The following is a 15,705-nucleotide window of genomic DNA, read 5'->3' as shown; positions in this document are numbered from 1 at the left end:
AGAGGGACAAGGGCTATTGCATGTCCAGAATTAGTGTATAAAAATATCTGATTTAAGGAGGGGCGGGGGGAATGACAGAACCTCCCCTTTTTTTTCTTCTTCAAAGTACTCAGCTTTCTTCTGTGTGGAGGTGTTGGCGGCGGAGATGTAGTGGTGGTGGGTATAGTAGAGAGTTGGGTCTTTTAAGAAGGTCACTTTTAGGCAAGGATGACTGGATTTGGGAAGCCCAGCAAAAAGAGTGATGGTGGTCGCCGACGGTGGGGCACAGGATTGGCTGAGAATGGGTTCGAGGCAACCTGAAGGGAGAGAAGATGGAGAGAGGGAGGAGGAGGGCGGGGGAAGGAGAGAGGGGGGATCTTGCCATCGCCAACACCATCTCTATCTATCATGGTTCCCAATCCGAGACAAATATATCAAACATGATGGTATATAAAACAAATTTGACACACACACATACAACAGTGAAATTAACCGGGTCCTGATTTTATCTTGCAAGATGCAGAAGCAAAATGTGAACAGAATTACTCATTCCAAATTTCATGAAGATAACCAACTCATCAGCGTTTTATTGCTCTAACACTAAGAGGAACACAATCTGCTACAACAATGCATTCAGATTCAGCAATTAGGTCCCAATATTTTTGGAACTTTCTTGGCAATATATGTTGAACATGTGATAAAGATCACATGAAAAATAAACCGTGTAAATCAGGGGCAACGACCACTTTGATTTGCCAGTCCTCGAAATTCAAAAAGGCAGCGTACATACCAGAGAGACCCCCATAAGAATGACAACATGCTAGGAAAAACCGACAGCTGACAACCATTAAATGGTACCCAAAACTGATTATTTTGTGTAAAGAACATCTTCCCATGGATGACGGTAGAGCGGCTGCTTTAATCTCTTCTGGTCGAAAGTATGCCTGTTGGTTCCAAATGAAATAAGACAAGTGAGACAATAAGCACGGAATCTACACAAGCTTCGTATATAATTAAAAAAACACACAAACTAATAAATACACTCTTCATCAACAAGAACAATCAGGTGACGAGCAACAAACACAGAACAAGGGAAATAAAGAGTATTATAATTTGAGCAAGCAGACATGTGGTAATAGTGGATTTCACTTCATTGAAACCCGTTCTATCTTTTATCATTCTGTTGTAACATCTAACATTGAATTTTTGATGCAAAAGATCATTTGCTTACTATGTGTACATACAAAGAAGAACCACACTTTTGTTTCACTTTTTCAGCATGAATGTCATGTGATGCATGAAGAACAACATATAAATTTACCGCATATTGAAGAAACAGTGGAGATGGAGAAAATCAGCATACTGCTTTAATTTAAAATGAAACAGAATAAATACAACTTAACAAATGAATACATGTGTTGATAACTGAAGATCGAACTTACCCAATCAAACCAATTGACCGTGCCAGTACGAAGAGTCCATTCAAATATCCAATCTCAACTATCTCATCAATCTCTTGCTTGCTGAACATTCCACTGCCAGAAAGAAGATCCAAGAAAAGAGATCCAATTGCACCATCGACATTCAGAACTAAGTTATTCGCCTTTGAGAGAGTGTATGTTTCAACTTGAACAGCATACTCCATATACTTTATGGAAGGGAAATAAGTGTGAGCATATTGTTGCAAAAGTTGCACTCTCTTGTCCCTATTGTCTCTACTCTTGATCCTACCAGCATAAAGCAGAGTAATTTAACCATCAGTTCAGATTTTAATTTTGAGATTTCTAAGAATAGGAAAAAAAAAAGTATTTTCAAGTTATAAAGGGATGGGGTGCACGTAAATATTAAGTTTCTTGATATACAACGGACAAACCCACACAAGTGCAACATGATCAAAGTATATGAAAGCATCTGGCTGTATGTGAAATATATCCATTCCCATAAGCATGAACAAAAACACAAGTGTACATATTCAAATGCATATAGCAATAGCTATGCTACAGAATTTCTAAGATTTGCAATACTCCCAGAAGGTTCTGCAATACTTTCAGAAGGTTCTGTTCATGAGAAAGTTCTGCTTCAGTCACAGCACAGACAAGGAGAGAAACAGAAATTCTTCCTCAGCATTCATGCTCATTTTTTGCTCATGTAAGTGCACATGTCACATTGTGTGATGATGGGATCAACATTGGCAAATTCATTAGAAATGGTTAATTCTGATCAGTATTGAACTTGAGTTGCCAAAGTCAAGAGCAGGTGCAAGGAAGTGGATATTTTCAGAACATCTGATATAAGGAAATGCTCTGGAAGCTGCGGTTTCAAGTTTCTGGAGAGTTTGTGAACTAGGTATGTTCCCCTATGTAAAAGGTTTCTGCTGCTAAGAATGTGACAGTCAAAAGTAGTTTTTGTTGTCCATACTTACAGATCACTACATCATTAGATATTTAAATGTTGCTTTTCTCCAAATGTTTTCTGTTTTTCAGCATTTTTGCCATAATAATTTCATGTAAGGTACTAATTTTGAATACAGCAAACAGCCAACATATAAATAACTTGGACAAATTTTATTTCAGTCTTACAACATGAAGCAATGAATAACTTGCAATTTTTAAGCCTTTCTACAGAAAGGTTTAGCGTGCCTTGAATTCCTTGATCCGCCCCACTCCATGATTTAGTTCGACAAATTGGAGAGCGAAAAAAAACTAATGGGGAATTTTTGACATACATCTACCTTTGCCTTGTTTTAGATACGTAGGTGAGACGAGGTGTATTGGGGGTTAGGGTTTGATGAGAGGCAGCTCTGTTCTTGTACTCTATCCTTTTTAATTATTGTAAATTATAATGGAATCTCTGCTCCATCCTCGCCCTTGGATGTAGACTAGTGGCTCAAGGCTGAACCACGTAAATCTTTGTGTATTGTGTTTTTCTTCTCTCTATCTTCTCAAATCTCTTTGTTCTTCGTTTTGAGCCCTAAAACCCATTTCATCTAGATCCATTCCAACAAGGATTATTTAGCTAAGTTTTTGTGCCAAACAATCAATTTTAACACAGTTGCTTGTATTTTTTGGTTTTTCTCTGTATAACCTGTCTTGTGAATTTTCGGAGTATTTTTCTAGTACTGTCCTCTGACCTAACTCAAACATGGATTTTTATTCTTTGCTTATTTGTTTCACATTTTGACCTACATTAATAGCAAATCTCTGTACCAAATAAAATGATGAAAACATGCAGCCTGAGACTGAATGAGGTGTGCCCTCAAGCCAAATTTTCTATCCTATAGGAGGGGGTGCAAATGAGGTGAACCGAGCAGAGTACCAAGCGTCTCAGGATCAACTCAGCATCTAAACAAGCTGCTTGACCTTGGCTCGAACTTGACCCGAGCTCAAAATAACCTGCTCAAGTTCAGCTCTGCTAAGCTTTGGGCCTAGCTTTAGTTGAGCAAAGCCAAGCTGAGCTTTCCTGTCATATTTGAACAGCACAAGTTTTCAGGCATGGCTCGTTTGTGAGCCAAGATCTGAAATATATTTGAGCTTGGCTCATTTCCTGGCTGAGCTAAGCCTAAGTTGCTCATAAACAGATTGGTTTGTTTGCACCCCTATTCTAAAGCACATAATGAAGGATTCAAATAGAACTTCAATGTGAATATTCTAAGGAATCAATAGTAAGATCTACAGTAAATGCCATAGTCTGATTGAGCATATTTCTATGCAATAAGAGCAAAGATGGCTGTGTACCATCTCAGGGCTTCGATCACACTGGTCGGAGATGCAAAAGTGGTGATTATGGTTGCTAAAACAAAGAGACAGATGAACGATCTACTTCTTACTTATCATTTTGGAATTAAATAAAATAATTGCTATTAATCAATTAGGCTGATGGCTTAACAAATACCTATATACTTATCCTCAGAAGCTTAATGATAAGTGTAAACTTAGGAATAAATCATAGCATGTCCATGAATGCATGCATTTGACAATATCATTATAGTATAGGAAAATTGAAATCAAATGACTAGTGCATGTCGATGCCAATAAGACAGATGGCACATAACCATTACAAGTGCACACATCATGTCATATACAGTAGTAAAGCACATATACCTGTGCCCTATCCCCGGTACACGAATGCCCTTCTTTTTCATGCCTTCAACAAACTCATAAGGAGTAAGACCCTGAAAGAAATGTATTGCAGACATATTTATTCTTGTATTTAGCAATAATGTAGCAAGTGCAGATGCTAACTATATTAGCCAAGTTACCCTGTCATATGCATCCTTGAAGTATCGAGCAGCATCATCAATTGCACCACCAAATCGAGGACCAATTGTCAGCAACCCTGTTTCACAAACTTAGTCATGTAACATTTTATATCTATTTGGGTACTTTTTCGGCTCTGTCATTCAAGAACTAGAGAAAAAAAATAAAGTAACAGCTTCAACATGCCATTAACTTGCAGAAATTACCTGAGACCAGACTGGAGACTAAATCCTTTCCAGCTCTTGCTGTTACTATAGTGTTATGAGCACCAGAGACACAAGGACCATGATCGGCACACAACATGATGCAAATCTGACAATTACAGCAAGTGCTGCTGAGTTAGGAACATGAAAATTACAGATACGGAAAGCAGTAAATTTGTCTCTACAATCCATTTGATGTGGGTTATAATTTGAGCTTATGGACAGATATAACTGTGTCGCTGTTGGGCTAGGAACAAGAAAACTGTGAGGATCCGTGCGGGCGTGTGTTTAGTCCCACATCGGTTATTCGCTGGGTAGATCTTGGGTACTTATACAGGATCAAGGAACCCAAATAATACCTTCCGGCTAGCCATTTTGGGTGAGGTCCTGGGTTGTTACAAAAACTACAGATACAGAATAGTATATTTGTGTCTACAGTTCATTTGATGTTGGTTATAATTTGAGCTTGTAAATAGATACAACTGTGCCAAGGCAAAACACAGCAGCAGAAAATTATAGATGGCTTTCAAAAGATAGCAGAGGAATCACATTTTTACCAACCTCAATAAATTTTGTGCAATAGCGCGGAAGACTACGCTTGAACCACAAAAGAGAGATAACATCACCCACACCGTAACCCTGTTCAACAATGGTAGACATTGGCACACCAGCATAACATGGCTCATCACCTATAAATGGACACATGCACACTTCAACATTAATGAACAGAAGATACTCCATAGTGCATACAAAAAGGAAAGAAAAACTGCCAATCAAACCTCTGTCATCTGAGATAGTTGAAATAATATGTGTTGGAGCGCGGACCCTTCCACTTTTAATTGCAATGTTAAGGTCCTCAGGTATTTGAGGAGTTTTAACTTCAGATACAGGGGTAATCTTTCCTTCTTCAACCTAACATAGAAATAGTTAGCCGTTGAGGATTCATTTTAGATGAACTGTTCTTCATAAAGGAATAACTCATATCACTATGGAACGCATATGCTTGTCCAACCAAAGAGGTCATTTATCTGCCACCTTGATGCATTTGAGGAAAATATGAACATACCAATTTCTGAAATGTTTCTTTGATTGCACCCTCCAGTGCTTCATATGAAGTGGGAACAACTGCTCCAGCTTCCCTTAGTGCCTGATTTTTTGCCTGCGCTGATTCCAATTCACCACCACTTTTAGCACCCTGTTTTAATAATACAGCACAAGATTGGAAATGAGCATCTAAAAAATGTGATGATTATGATTGCAACAAGAAGTATAAAGCTAGTGAAAAATATTAGAATCAAGATGCTCAATTATAACTCACAGCATGACCAAACTGCACTTCTGACTTGAATAGCCGTGCACAGGTTCCACTAACCCAAGCAACAACTGGTTTATGAACCCTTCCTTCTTTTAGGGCCTCAACTAGGGAGTACTCATCTCTCCCACCCAGTTCCCCCAGCACAACCATCATTTTTACCTAAGTTAGGTCCAGCCACAATTTTCACAAAAAAGAAACGAAAAGCTGTCAGAGGAAAAGTACCATTAAAATTTGTATCAAATATTCATCTTCCATAAAGTAGATTGTTATGGCTGAATCTCCCCTTTTTTTGCATTATAGTACTTGATATTGTTCTTAAAATTGACCTAGATTCAGCAGACTTTTTTCCAACACAAGAGAATGAAAGAGATCTGGCACATCTAAGCAAGCAACTTAAATGACTCTCAAGTCTTATACAAATATATTTTCCGTCAGGTTTCACATTCAGGCTGCAAAGCATGAGTGCCTGCTTCAGTTTCACATTCATTTTACAGGGGTAGTGCGAAACCATACAAACAGTAGGGAGCTTTCATATGATGTTAGAAAGGAAAGGAAAGTTGCACATTGCCAACTAAAACCAGTTAATGATTCGTAGCATCAAGCCTTCCCAGACAAATTTGTTATTTTTCAGGCATCCTTGAAAATGGATGTTCAGTTGTTAACAAACTAGGCTACACTTTTAGCATGTCATCGCTGGTATGAACATTACCAGCAAAGAGCAAATATTAATTTCCCTTCATATGGATACAGACAACAAACTGACTAAAGCTCCATAATGAACTCATTAAACAACCAAATTGACATGAATAATTAATCACCTGTGGGATGTTGTTAAACCGCAGGACATGATCAGAAAGAGTTGACCCTGGAAAAACATCTCCTCCAATTGCAATGCCTGGAAAAGTTTAACAGGTTTCGAGAGTTTAAATCCACTCCTCAGCGAATAGGGAACACTAACCCTAGTCACAATATACTGTACCTTCATAAATTCCATCAGTCACACGTGCAATTGTGTTGTAAAGCTCATTTGACATGCCTCCCTGTGACCACAAAATCATGTTCTCAGAAACTCAGACCTGAATAGCGTATGCATTATTATAAAACTAAAAACAATATATTGCTTCTTGTAATTATTTTCTCCAAATGGCAAAAAAATCAGATTGACAAAGAACAGTGTGGACCCGGAAAGATTTGTCCTTAAAACAGATCACAAGAAGAAGTAGGGTGTTAGTAATATAAGAAGTTGGTTGTTTTCCAAGTTTTCTTGTAGCTAGTGTCAATCTAAGAAGCATCCATACTTGTAAACATGATGTAATTACTTACAGTACAGTTCAGTTAACATGATGTAATTACTTATAGTACAGCTCAGTTGAGATATGCATCAAAGAAAGAATATTTTGTAGGTCGGCCACCATAGCACACTTCAGTTTTGACTCATTAGGAAGCCAACAAAATTCTTATATATTTGTGATTATTCCGTTATATAGGAAGCAAACTGCTAAGCCCAACCATTGTGGCATAAACTCTAAGCAAGCTTGTAACAGTGAAATGAGCAATTTAGTACACTCTTGCACTTTGTTCTTTTTTTGCATAAATCAATAGGCAAGTGTGTTTATGAGTGACACTACAATCATCTCAAGGCACTAGCACAGGAAAGAACTAAAAACAATATAGTGTTTTTTTTTTTTTTTGAGTGTGCACTGCATGTGAATACATGCATGACCTTATGTTCCATTGCAATAGATGTGTTGGTTTTAAAATATGAATAGTCATTAGATGTCACATACAATAAACAAAATTAGGGTTTGAAGATTTTGCAAATTAGATTTAATTTTTCAGTCTGTGAGCTTACAAAACATTAGCATGTAATATCACACAATCACTACCAATGCACATGCAAGCACATAATCAACTATGTAACTTTTTTATGTTCTTAGTGAAAATTGTGTTTGCACACATGCATGCATTCATGTCCAGGGACACTTCCATAAATAACACAATTACTGATACTTTCACAATTTTTCAAGGTTCAGCTTTATAAATCTTATTATAGCACTTTCTAGTTGAAGAGTGTATCTTTCCCATCATGAATTCTTGTCTTGCTCTTCTCCTCAATCTTTTGACTTAAAAATGATGAAGGTGGCCCCTAGCTGACTAGATGCCACCTTTTTGTTGAAGCAGAAACCATCTTCCCATTCTGACAACAGATCCACCAATAACATATGCATCCCCAGTATGATACATATTTTCCGACACAACTGACTGGTTAGTTGAAGCTAATGCCCTCAAAACCTAGTAACCGTATCAACATGTTACCAATTCAATATGGTATGGTATGCACCCTACATCAACACAGGCTCCCAAAAAATTTTTATTACTCCCAGACATGGTACTGCCGAACTGGACGGTGCAGGGCGGTTCTGCCTGGTATGGACCAATTCAGTTCATCCATCAATCCAAACCTAGGAACTGTCCTAGTTCCGCATCGGTACGATACAGTGCGCTTTGATAGCGGTTCAAGATGGTTTGGCAGACCATGGTTGGGGCAAAAGAACAAATAGAAAGAATCAATAAATTCATTACCCAGATAGTTAAATACTTATGCGGGTACTTAATACCATTTAAAACATATTCTACAACTTCCTAAAGTGCAGTTAGATTTTAAAAATTTTACAAAGTTCATTTACCATTATCAAAAACATAACCAATAAGGTAAAAAATACAGTATATGAAATAGAATTTCTTAGAGAATGCTGTCATCAGTGAGAACATACTGATTTGGATACAAATCCAACAGATCCAGGTCTGTAAAGCTTGCAGTGAATTATATTGTCAATTGTCCCAGCAGTGTCGCCAATCTTAAAAGCTCCAGCTTGGATTCCTCCAACAGTGGCAGGACCAATAACAACCTGCAATTAATATTGGCACAGAGACTTGTAATCTAGTGCAACCAGCAGAGAGGACAAAATTCTGATAAAGGATCTGTGCAGTAGTGAGTCTCAAACTAATCCATATCATCTTTCATATAATGTTCTTTAAGTATTATCAGTGTAAATTTTTCTACAACAGAAGTTCTTACTTGTAAATAAATGAGTTAAATATTTTTCAAATCCAGTTCTAGTTATGTTAACCATTAAATCTCACAAAGTTGTCCCAAGCTCTCTTTTCACCTTGTTATTCGCCTGCGCATAAGCAATTAACTGCTTTGTGTCTGATTCTGGAACGCCTTCAGCTATAATAGCTACAACTTTGATTGTTGGTTGTTTCAAAGCAGACATTGAAGAGGCAGCTGCACTGCAGATTTTAAAAACAGAATAACCAAAACAAGGCGCCGGTGAAAATGCAGAGTACTACTTTGAAGGGTGCAAAAGAACAAAAAAGATCACTGACCTTCTAAATGATGCAAAGTTGATAAAAACATCAGCTGTTGGATGAGCTCTACAAGCTGCTTCAATGCTACAATAAAAACAGAAACGGTAACATTATGCCAACATTTATTTGAAAACATAAGCAAATAATTTATGTGACTGCACAATGGTACAGATCATGTGGTAACTTAACACATATGATGAATATCCAAATTACAGACATTTAACATATGCACACCTGTCTTGTTGGGTAGATCTCCAAACAAACTTTACAGTTAAAACATTTACAATTGAGTATTATGATTAGCAGTTATCCTATAGGTATTCATAGTATCTATTCAAGTTTATTTGTTTATGTCGAATCACTATCCTTAAAGGAAATTGTTACTCTGGTTGGAGATGTGGTTGTGAGGCATGCTCTCGGCATGGCTCCTAGACCAGGATTGCATCCTTCATTTTTTTATTATTTATTTATTTATTTATTTTTGATACAACGGCAGCTCAAACAGCTCTAGTGTGAGTACAGCCAGTAGATCCTTCATATTAAATGCACCACAGAAGAATGAAGTTCAGTATAAAAATGTGAACCATCCTAACTTGGTGATGCTAGAACTTAATCTGCATCAAATCTTATGATAAAGATGCAAAGTCTGTCATCAAGGTGGGGAATCGCACATAAATTAGAATAAGGTAATATACAAATTGGCATTTATAGGAATCAGATCAATTTTCCCAGCCAAAATTCACAACATTAAGCCTAAGGGGCTTGACTTCTAAGCTACTTGTAGCAATAGATTTTAAATTCAGTTTAGGATGATTAATGTAAAAAGTTGTTTTCACCTTGAATGAACTGGAATGGCAATTTCCTCCTGACCAAAAAATAGTTTCTGAAACCCTTCAGAACCAGGATTAATAATTCCAGCAACAGAAGGTGTCTCCCTCCCTGTGTAGATGAAAATCACAGCCAATTTTTAGTCTAATGAATCATACACCCATCAATATAGTAATTACATCCTACATTTACTCCATATAAGTTAAAAAATTAAAAAAAAACTGTACAAACCACAAAGGAAGTCAAAATCAAGCATCCTTTGGATGGGAAGTTGCTTATAATTGTAGAATAATGCTTGGGTTTGCCGCGAGAAAAGTTGTCCTGTGGCCATGATGTAACAAGGAAATCAAGGCAACCTGCACAAAAATGTGAATAGTCTCCATTAATGGAAGATATAAACCTTGATTTCATAGTGTAAGATAAAATTAGAAACAAGCAAAAGAATTAAGAGTGCAGAGTGGAGACTGTTATCCAACTACAAAAAATTAACATTAAAAGTTTTAGCAAAGAGATTGTTGCTTTGCTTTTAAAGGTAGAAACAAAATGAAGAAGATGGGTGTGATGATATATGACTTGTCGGATCAAAGGAAATGAACTTCTTCTGTAACTTTAGTTCTTTTCTTCAATACCACAAGGTTGATGTCCTGACGATACTAATAAATTGACGGAATAATGGCTTTATTGTGTGGTATGGCTCTATCTAACAAACCAAGAATGATGGGACAAGTACATGTAAACATACGTGGCACTTGCTTTCTCAAAAACCATTTAAGATGCAGAGAGAAAGTGTTTGCTGTTTTCAAATGCCACCAGAATTCGGGAAAATGTCACAAGCTGACATTATCAATGAAAGTAGCTCGATGTTAGGAAAGAACCTACTAATCAAAACTTTTGATCACTATCACACATATAAATAGTCATAGCAATCGAGAATCAGTTACATCGATGCTCCCTAAGATAGTGACATGCATCTCCTTTCGAAGAAGTTCTATTTAGCTGCAAGACAAAATGAGATATAACATTAAACTACTATTTTGGGCTTGATTTCGGTGCCATTACAAGAAGTAATGAACTCCAGAATTCGGATATTATTAGTGAAATTATTACGGTGTCAGTCTCAAGCAACTCATTGACTTAATTCTAGATAATTTGACTCTATAATCTATCTGCCCATCTTTCTTCCTCTGCTTAATTTCCAGATAGTTTTCTGTTCCCATCAGGATGCAGATCTAATCTCCAGCTACTTCATGGATTTTGGTGTCTTAACATTGGAGCACAATCTTACAAACAAAACACTGGAGTACACTATTACAAATAAAAAGTAGAAGGATAAACATCAATTTTAATGGCAGACAAAAAAGGTCTAAGTAAAATGCCCAAAATGGTGAGAGCAAAAAGAGGAAGCTCCACTAAAACTTGTCATCAAGAAATACAACAACAATATTTTTGCCATCTAGATCTATTATGTACAATATAAAGAGAGGAGAATAGTTATCAACAGGCAGAAAGTTATAGCATGCCCTGAATGTGATCGTCAGATTGACACATACAATTAATGCTTACGAGAAAAAGTTCGTAAGATAGAAGTAATGCCTGCAGATTTATATGGAACTCAGGTTTGGCAAAAAAAATTGGCTCAAGTTGAGTGGTGGCCTTGCCACCATTTTGCTCCAAAAGATAATAAATTAATAAATAAAAATGGCACAAGAAAATAAGGAGCAACATCAAAAGAATAATGTCAAGATGGATTTAGGGTGCATTAAAGACAAATTTAGAAATTGTACTAGGTGTGGATAAAATTTTGACCTGACTTTGATGGTAAAAGCATGTACTTTAAGCCTTAAGGGAAAATCGATACAAAATGGATGGCCAAAATGTCAAAGGGCAACCTCATATAAGTGGAGGTTAAGAAAAATAATTTGGAAAAAAAGATTATTGAGTCAGTACATAACTTTTAACGGGAATTAATAAATCAAAGATGTACATGAGGCCAACACCCAATGGTTGGGATAACAACTGTTGATATTAATAAAATATAGTTGAGAATTTTGCCTCTTGATAGGAATAAAGAGCAAATAACTCATAATGCACATGTCATTGACTTAGCTGACATGTAGTTGAAGCAATATATGTCAAAAACTGATCAAAGGAATAAAGGGATTCGACATTGGGTTCGGATCTAAGTCAGTTCTAAAAGGCTACTATAGATTAAGAAATAATCCTGGAGATCTAATTAAATAAGACTGGTATCAATAAAACCTAGACAAATTTAGAAGCATCTAATATCAAGATGAGTCAAATATTTTTTTTCTAACTAAACTACGTCAAGATGAATCAGAGAACTTATCTAATCAAGAGGTATATTATAGAGAACATTCTTTTTTCTCTTATATGTAAAACCTTTTACCTTTTCAACAAAAAACGAATATAGACATATTTGTGGGGGTAGGTTTAAGAGTCATACAGCTATAAATAGGAGTGTCCATACATTACAAAGAGCATCTTGAATTGAATAAAATTTCTAGTTCTATTCTCTATCATTCTTTATAGTTCTTTATTGCTGCTTTTTTCTCCTATCTTGCTCCTCCATTATTGGGCAAATCTTTTTCCTCCAGGAGGAAAATCACCATTTCAACTACTCATATGATTGAGACAAGACTAATCAATTATGGTAATGGAATAAGACTTCTCTTAGTAGGAATAAGGGCAAGTAAGCATTCATAGTGCCAATCCCGAATGGTAGGGGCTATTTTTATCATAATATAGATAGAATAGGTTCCACATGGAAGAAAATTCTTTAGTAGTTTGAAGGCAATCGGTTACCAGATTTACAATACAATAATGCCACTGAGAAGCCACCTAAAAAGACCTACGACATAACCACTGTAAGTGAGACCAGCAGATCTGTAACTTATCATAATCACCCTTGTAACTTAATATTCAGATAGAAATATCTGTCATCAGAACTGACGGGATCCTAACAACATAGACTGGAAGCAATGTTGCACACTTGCAACAATAACAAGCTACGCTCGATTATCAAAACAGAATAAAAATAGCTCACTGAAGATTCTTGGCGTCTAAAAATTCCAACAACTTGTGATAGCAGAACATTCAGCCACCGCATGACAACCTAGTCACTAAAAAATCGATTTTTCCCAAAAAAAAAAAAAAGGTTGAACAATGACAACCCAAGAAAACTTTAGGGAAAAAGCGTCAGATCTATCGATTGTCGCCAGAAAAGAGAATAAATTCTCAGACTTGGAAACCGAAAAACCTTCCCAGTGCCAAAAATGGGACTGAATCATAGATCCCACGAAGCACTGCAAGAGGGGAGAAACCACTATCAAGCACAAGACATCCAATCAGATCCACGCAATCCACGGAGCAAACATAGATCAAGACCCCTCGGTTTCTACTACAACCGCGTCGATCCAACAAAAAGAATCACAGATCTCACTACCAGATTCAAGCAGAGCCCAAAATTCAAACTCCAGAGCAAAATCCGACAACCATTCGACAAAATTCCAGCAAGAAAAGCCGACGGCCAAAGAGAACGAGACGTACCTAAAAAAAGGGATCAAGAGCTTCTCCCCCTTGTGGAGCTAGAAGGAACGGATCGAGAGAGCCGGCGAGGGTGGGGGAGATACGGCGATCTCGGGAGAAGCGGTGTCGGGCTATATATAGAGGAAGCACTCCATCTACCCCCAGCCAGAGAGAAGCGGGGGGTGCAGCTCCGAATCGCAAGCACGTGTGGGGTTAGTTAGCTCACGACTGTCAGATCATGGACGCGGCCTGAGGCGGGCGCGCTTCCGAACAGGAGTCGGGGGGTTATGTTACCGGCGAGTGACCAGATGTCAAACGGGAGGTTCGGTCTCGGTGGCGAGTAGGTGGGGAGCGTCTCATGGCCGCAATGGAAGACTGCCTAAATCCAGGAAAAATAACCTACAAAAGTTTTATCTCATTGTTTGGGGCGCCACTCCATCCCCCACTCCAGCTATATTATCCTCTCTATTCTCTGTTACACACATGAAATTATCATATCCCCCAGCTCAAAGACGGAGAAAAAAAAAATTCAATACAGGCGTGCATGTTAATTTATCGCTGAGCTGATCGATTTGATAAAATCAAAAAAAATTTATTACATATAGAGGTCAAGATTTCATGAATCATATAACTAATCATCAATTTTCACATGAGACTAATGGTACATAGGGTGCAAGTTGTGATAGTTTTTATCAAAAGATTCACTTTTTTAAGAATTTCGTATAATTTTATCAACTACACAAGTCACTCCATATTCTCTTATTTATTATTAATGTTCTGCAGGTCAATGTTTCATATGCACCAAAAGTGCCCTCTAAGCGTTACCATTTCACCTAACATATCTGCCCTCAAGCGCTTCCACTTAATAGCCTAGGGCCACAAGGAATTCCAGCTACAATGAGAACCGCTTTGGTACCTGGGTTGGGCTCCGAAGCACTTCTGGCTCTGCGTGGTAGGTTTGGCTGGAGTTGGACCCGACGGCATACCAGCATTTCGTGGTACTTATTGCGAGAAGGACAAGGGAGGGTTGTTCTGGTAATTTCCGTGTCCGTTGGAACATGAAACATCCAGATGGGCGAGTCATCAACTGCCACGAATGAATGTAAGTGGGTCCATCGGTTTATAATATTTCGTGGACCGGAAAATCTAGCAGCAGCGATCCCCACGTTGCACCACCGCTGCAGATGTCTCGAATCGGACAAACAATGCGACAACATCACGTGACTTGCATAACGGAATCTTTGGGTATCCGAGACGAGGGATGTAACGTTGCAGACGTGGAAGACAAAAGAGAAAAAGAAAAAATATTGAGATACAAATCTTGATGCGCTTTAAGAAAGATACGCTCGCCGTTTGAGATTCCTTTGGTTTTCCAATGGTTTGGCGAGCAAATTTGGTTGGGAGCTTATTGACGCTGCCGTCAACTTAAGATGATGGCATTCTCGTTGTTTAGTGGGGAAGGATTGGCTTTTTTTTTTTTTTTTTTTTTTTTTTTTGGTACACTGGCTCCTCACACACCAAATGTATGTGAGTACAGAAAAAAAATAAAATAAAAAAAGCTGGCTAAGCGTTTAGAAAATATCCGCCTAATTTTTTCAAAAAAAAATTTTCAAGTGGTGCGCCGTATAGAAGGCCACCCAGTCAGCAGTTGTGTTAGCCTTTCGATACATATGCATGATCCTGAAAGAGCTATAGTCCTCTGCTATACGTTGTATGTCAAGAAGCAAGGACTGTTCATCCAACTCGGAGAGTCGTCTGTAGATCTTCTCGATCACAGAGACCGAATCGCCCTCCAAATAAATATACTCTGCATCTAGAATGTGCCTCGTATGAAAGATGCTCTCCCATGCTACTCATAGCTTTGCTCTGATAATAGGAGTGATGAAGAAGTGGCATTTGAAATCCTCTCAGCCTCCTTCCTTAAGGTCCATTACCCATCTTAGAGCCTGGCTGCGGTTGGTTGAAATTATAAGTTTATTTCCATTATTACCCCTACTATTTTGTGGTATTAACGGATAACCCTTCTTGCAGTAGGGGCTCTCTTACAGGGGACGAAGAGTACCCTAACTTGGACGGCCGTGATTTACTGCTGATTCGGGGTGGGACCTACAGTAGTTGGGCTGGACCACGGGTTGGCGCCCTTTATCCGTTAAAACGTACACTGTTCAGTGTTCGGTGAAGATTTTCCACTGAAAGCAAGGTTTGA

At 37.8% G+C, this 15,705-nt stretch overlaps 1 protein-coding gene across 1 annotated transcript; it reads right to left on the bottom strand.

The window, feature by feature from the left end:
- Window positions 1-467: 467 nt before the first annotated feature.
- On the bottom strand, window positions 468-13,708 carry LOC103700998 (ATP-citrate synthase beta chain protein 1-like). The gene is made up of 17 exons (XM_008782924.4): window positions 13,521-13,708; window positions 10,185-10,309; window positions 9,962-10,064; window positions 9,144-9,209; window positions 8,924-9,047; window positions 8,528-8,662; window positions 6,733-6,793; window positions 6,572-6,648; window positions 5,757-5,912; window positions 5,505-5,633; window positions 5,218-5,350; window positions 5,000-5,127; window positions 4,442-4,547; window positions 4,238-4,314; window positions 4,080-4,150; window positions 1,422-1,706; window positions 468-923 (listed from the first exon to the last, which is right to left on the bottom strand). Exons 2-17 carry the CDS (start codon window positions 10,282-10,284, stop codon window positions 848-850), a joined length of 1,827 nt encoding a protein of 608 aa, XP_008781146.2. The 5' UTR covers window positions 10,285-10,309; window positions 13,521-13,708; the 3' UTR covers window positions 468-847.
- Window positions 13,709-15,705: the final 1,997 nt, after the last annotated feature.

The sequence above is a fragment of the Phoenix dactylifera genome, chromosome 3 (genome assembly GCF_009389715.1).
Source record: "Phoenix dactylifera cultivar Barhee BC4 chromosome 3, palm_55x_up_171113_PBpolish2nd_filt_p, whole genome shotgun sequence".
Lineage (NCBI taxonomy): Eukaryota > Viridiplantae > Streptophyta > Magnoliopsida > Arecales > Arecaceae > Phoenix > Phoenix dactylifera.
This window is presented reverse-complemented; position numbering and strand designations above follow the sequence as displayed.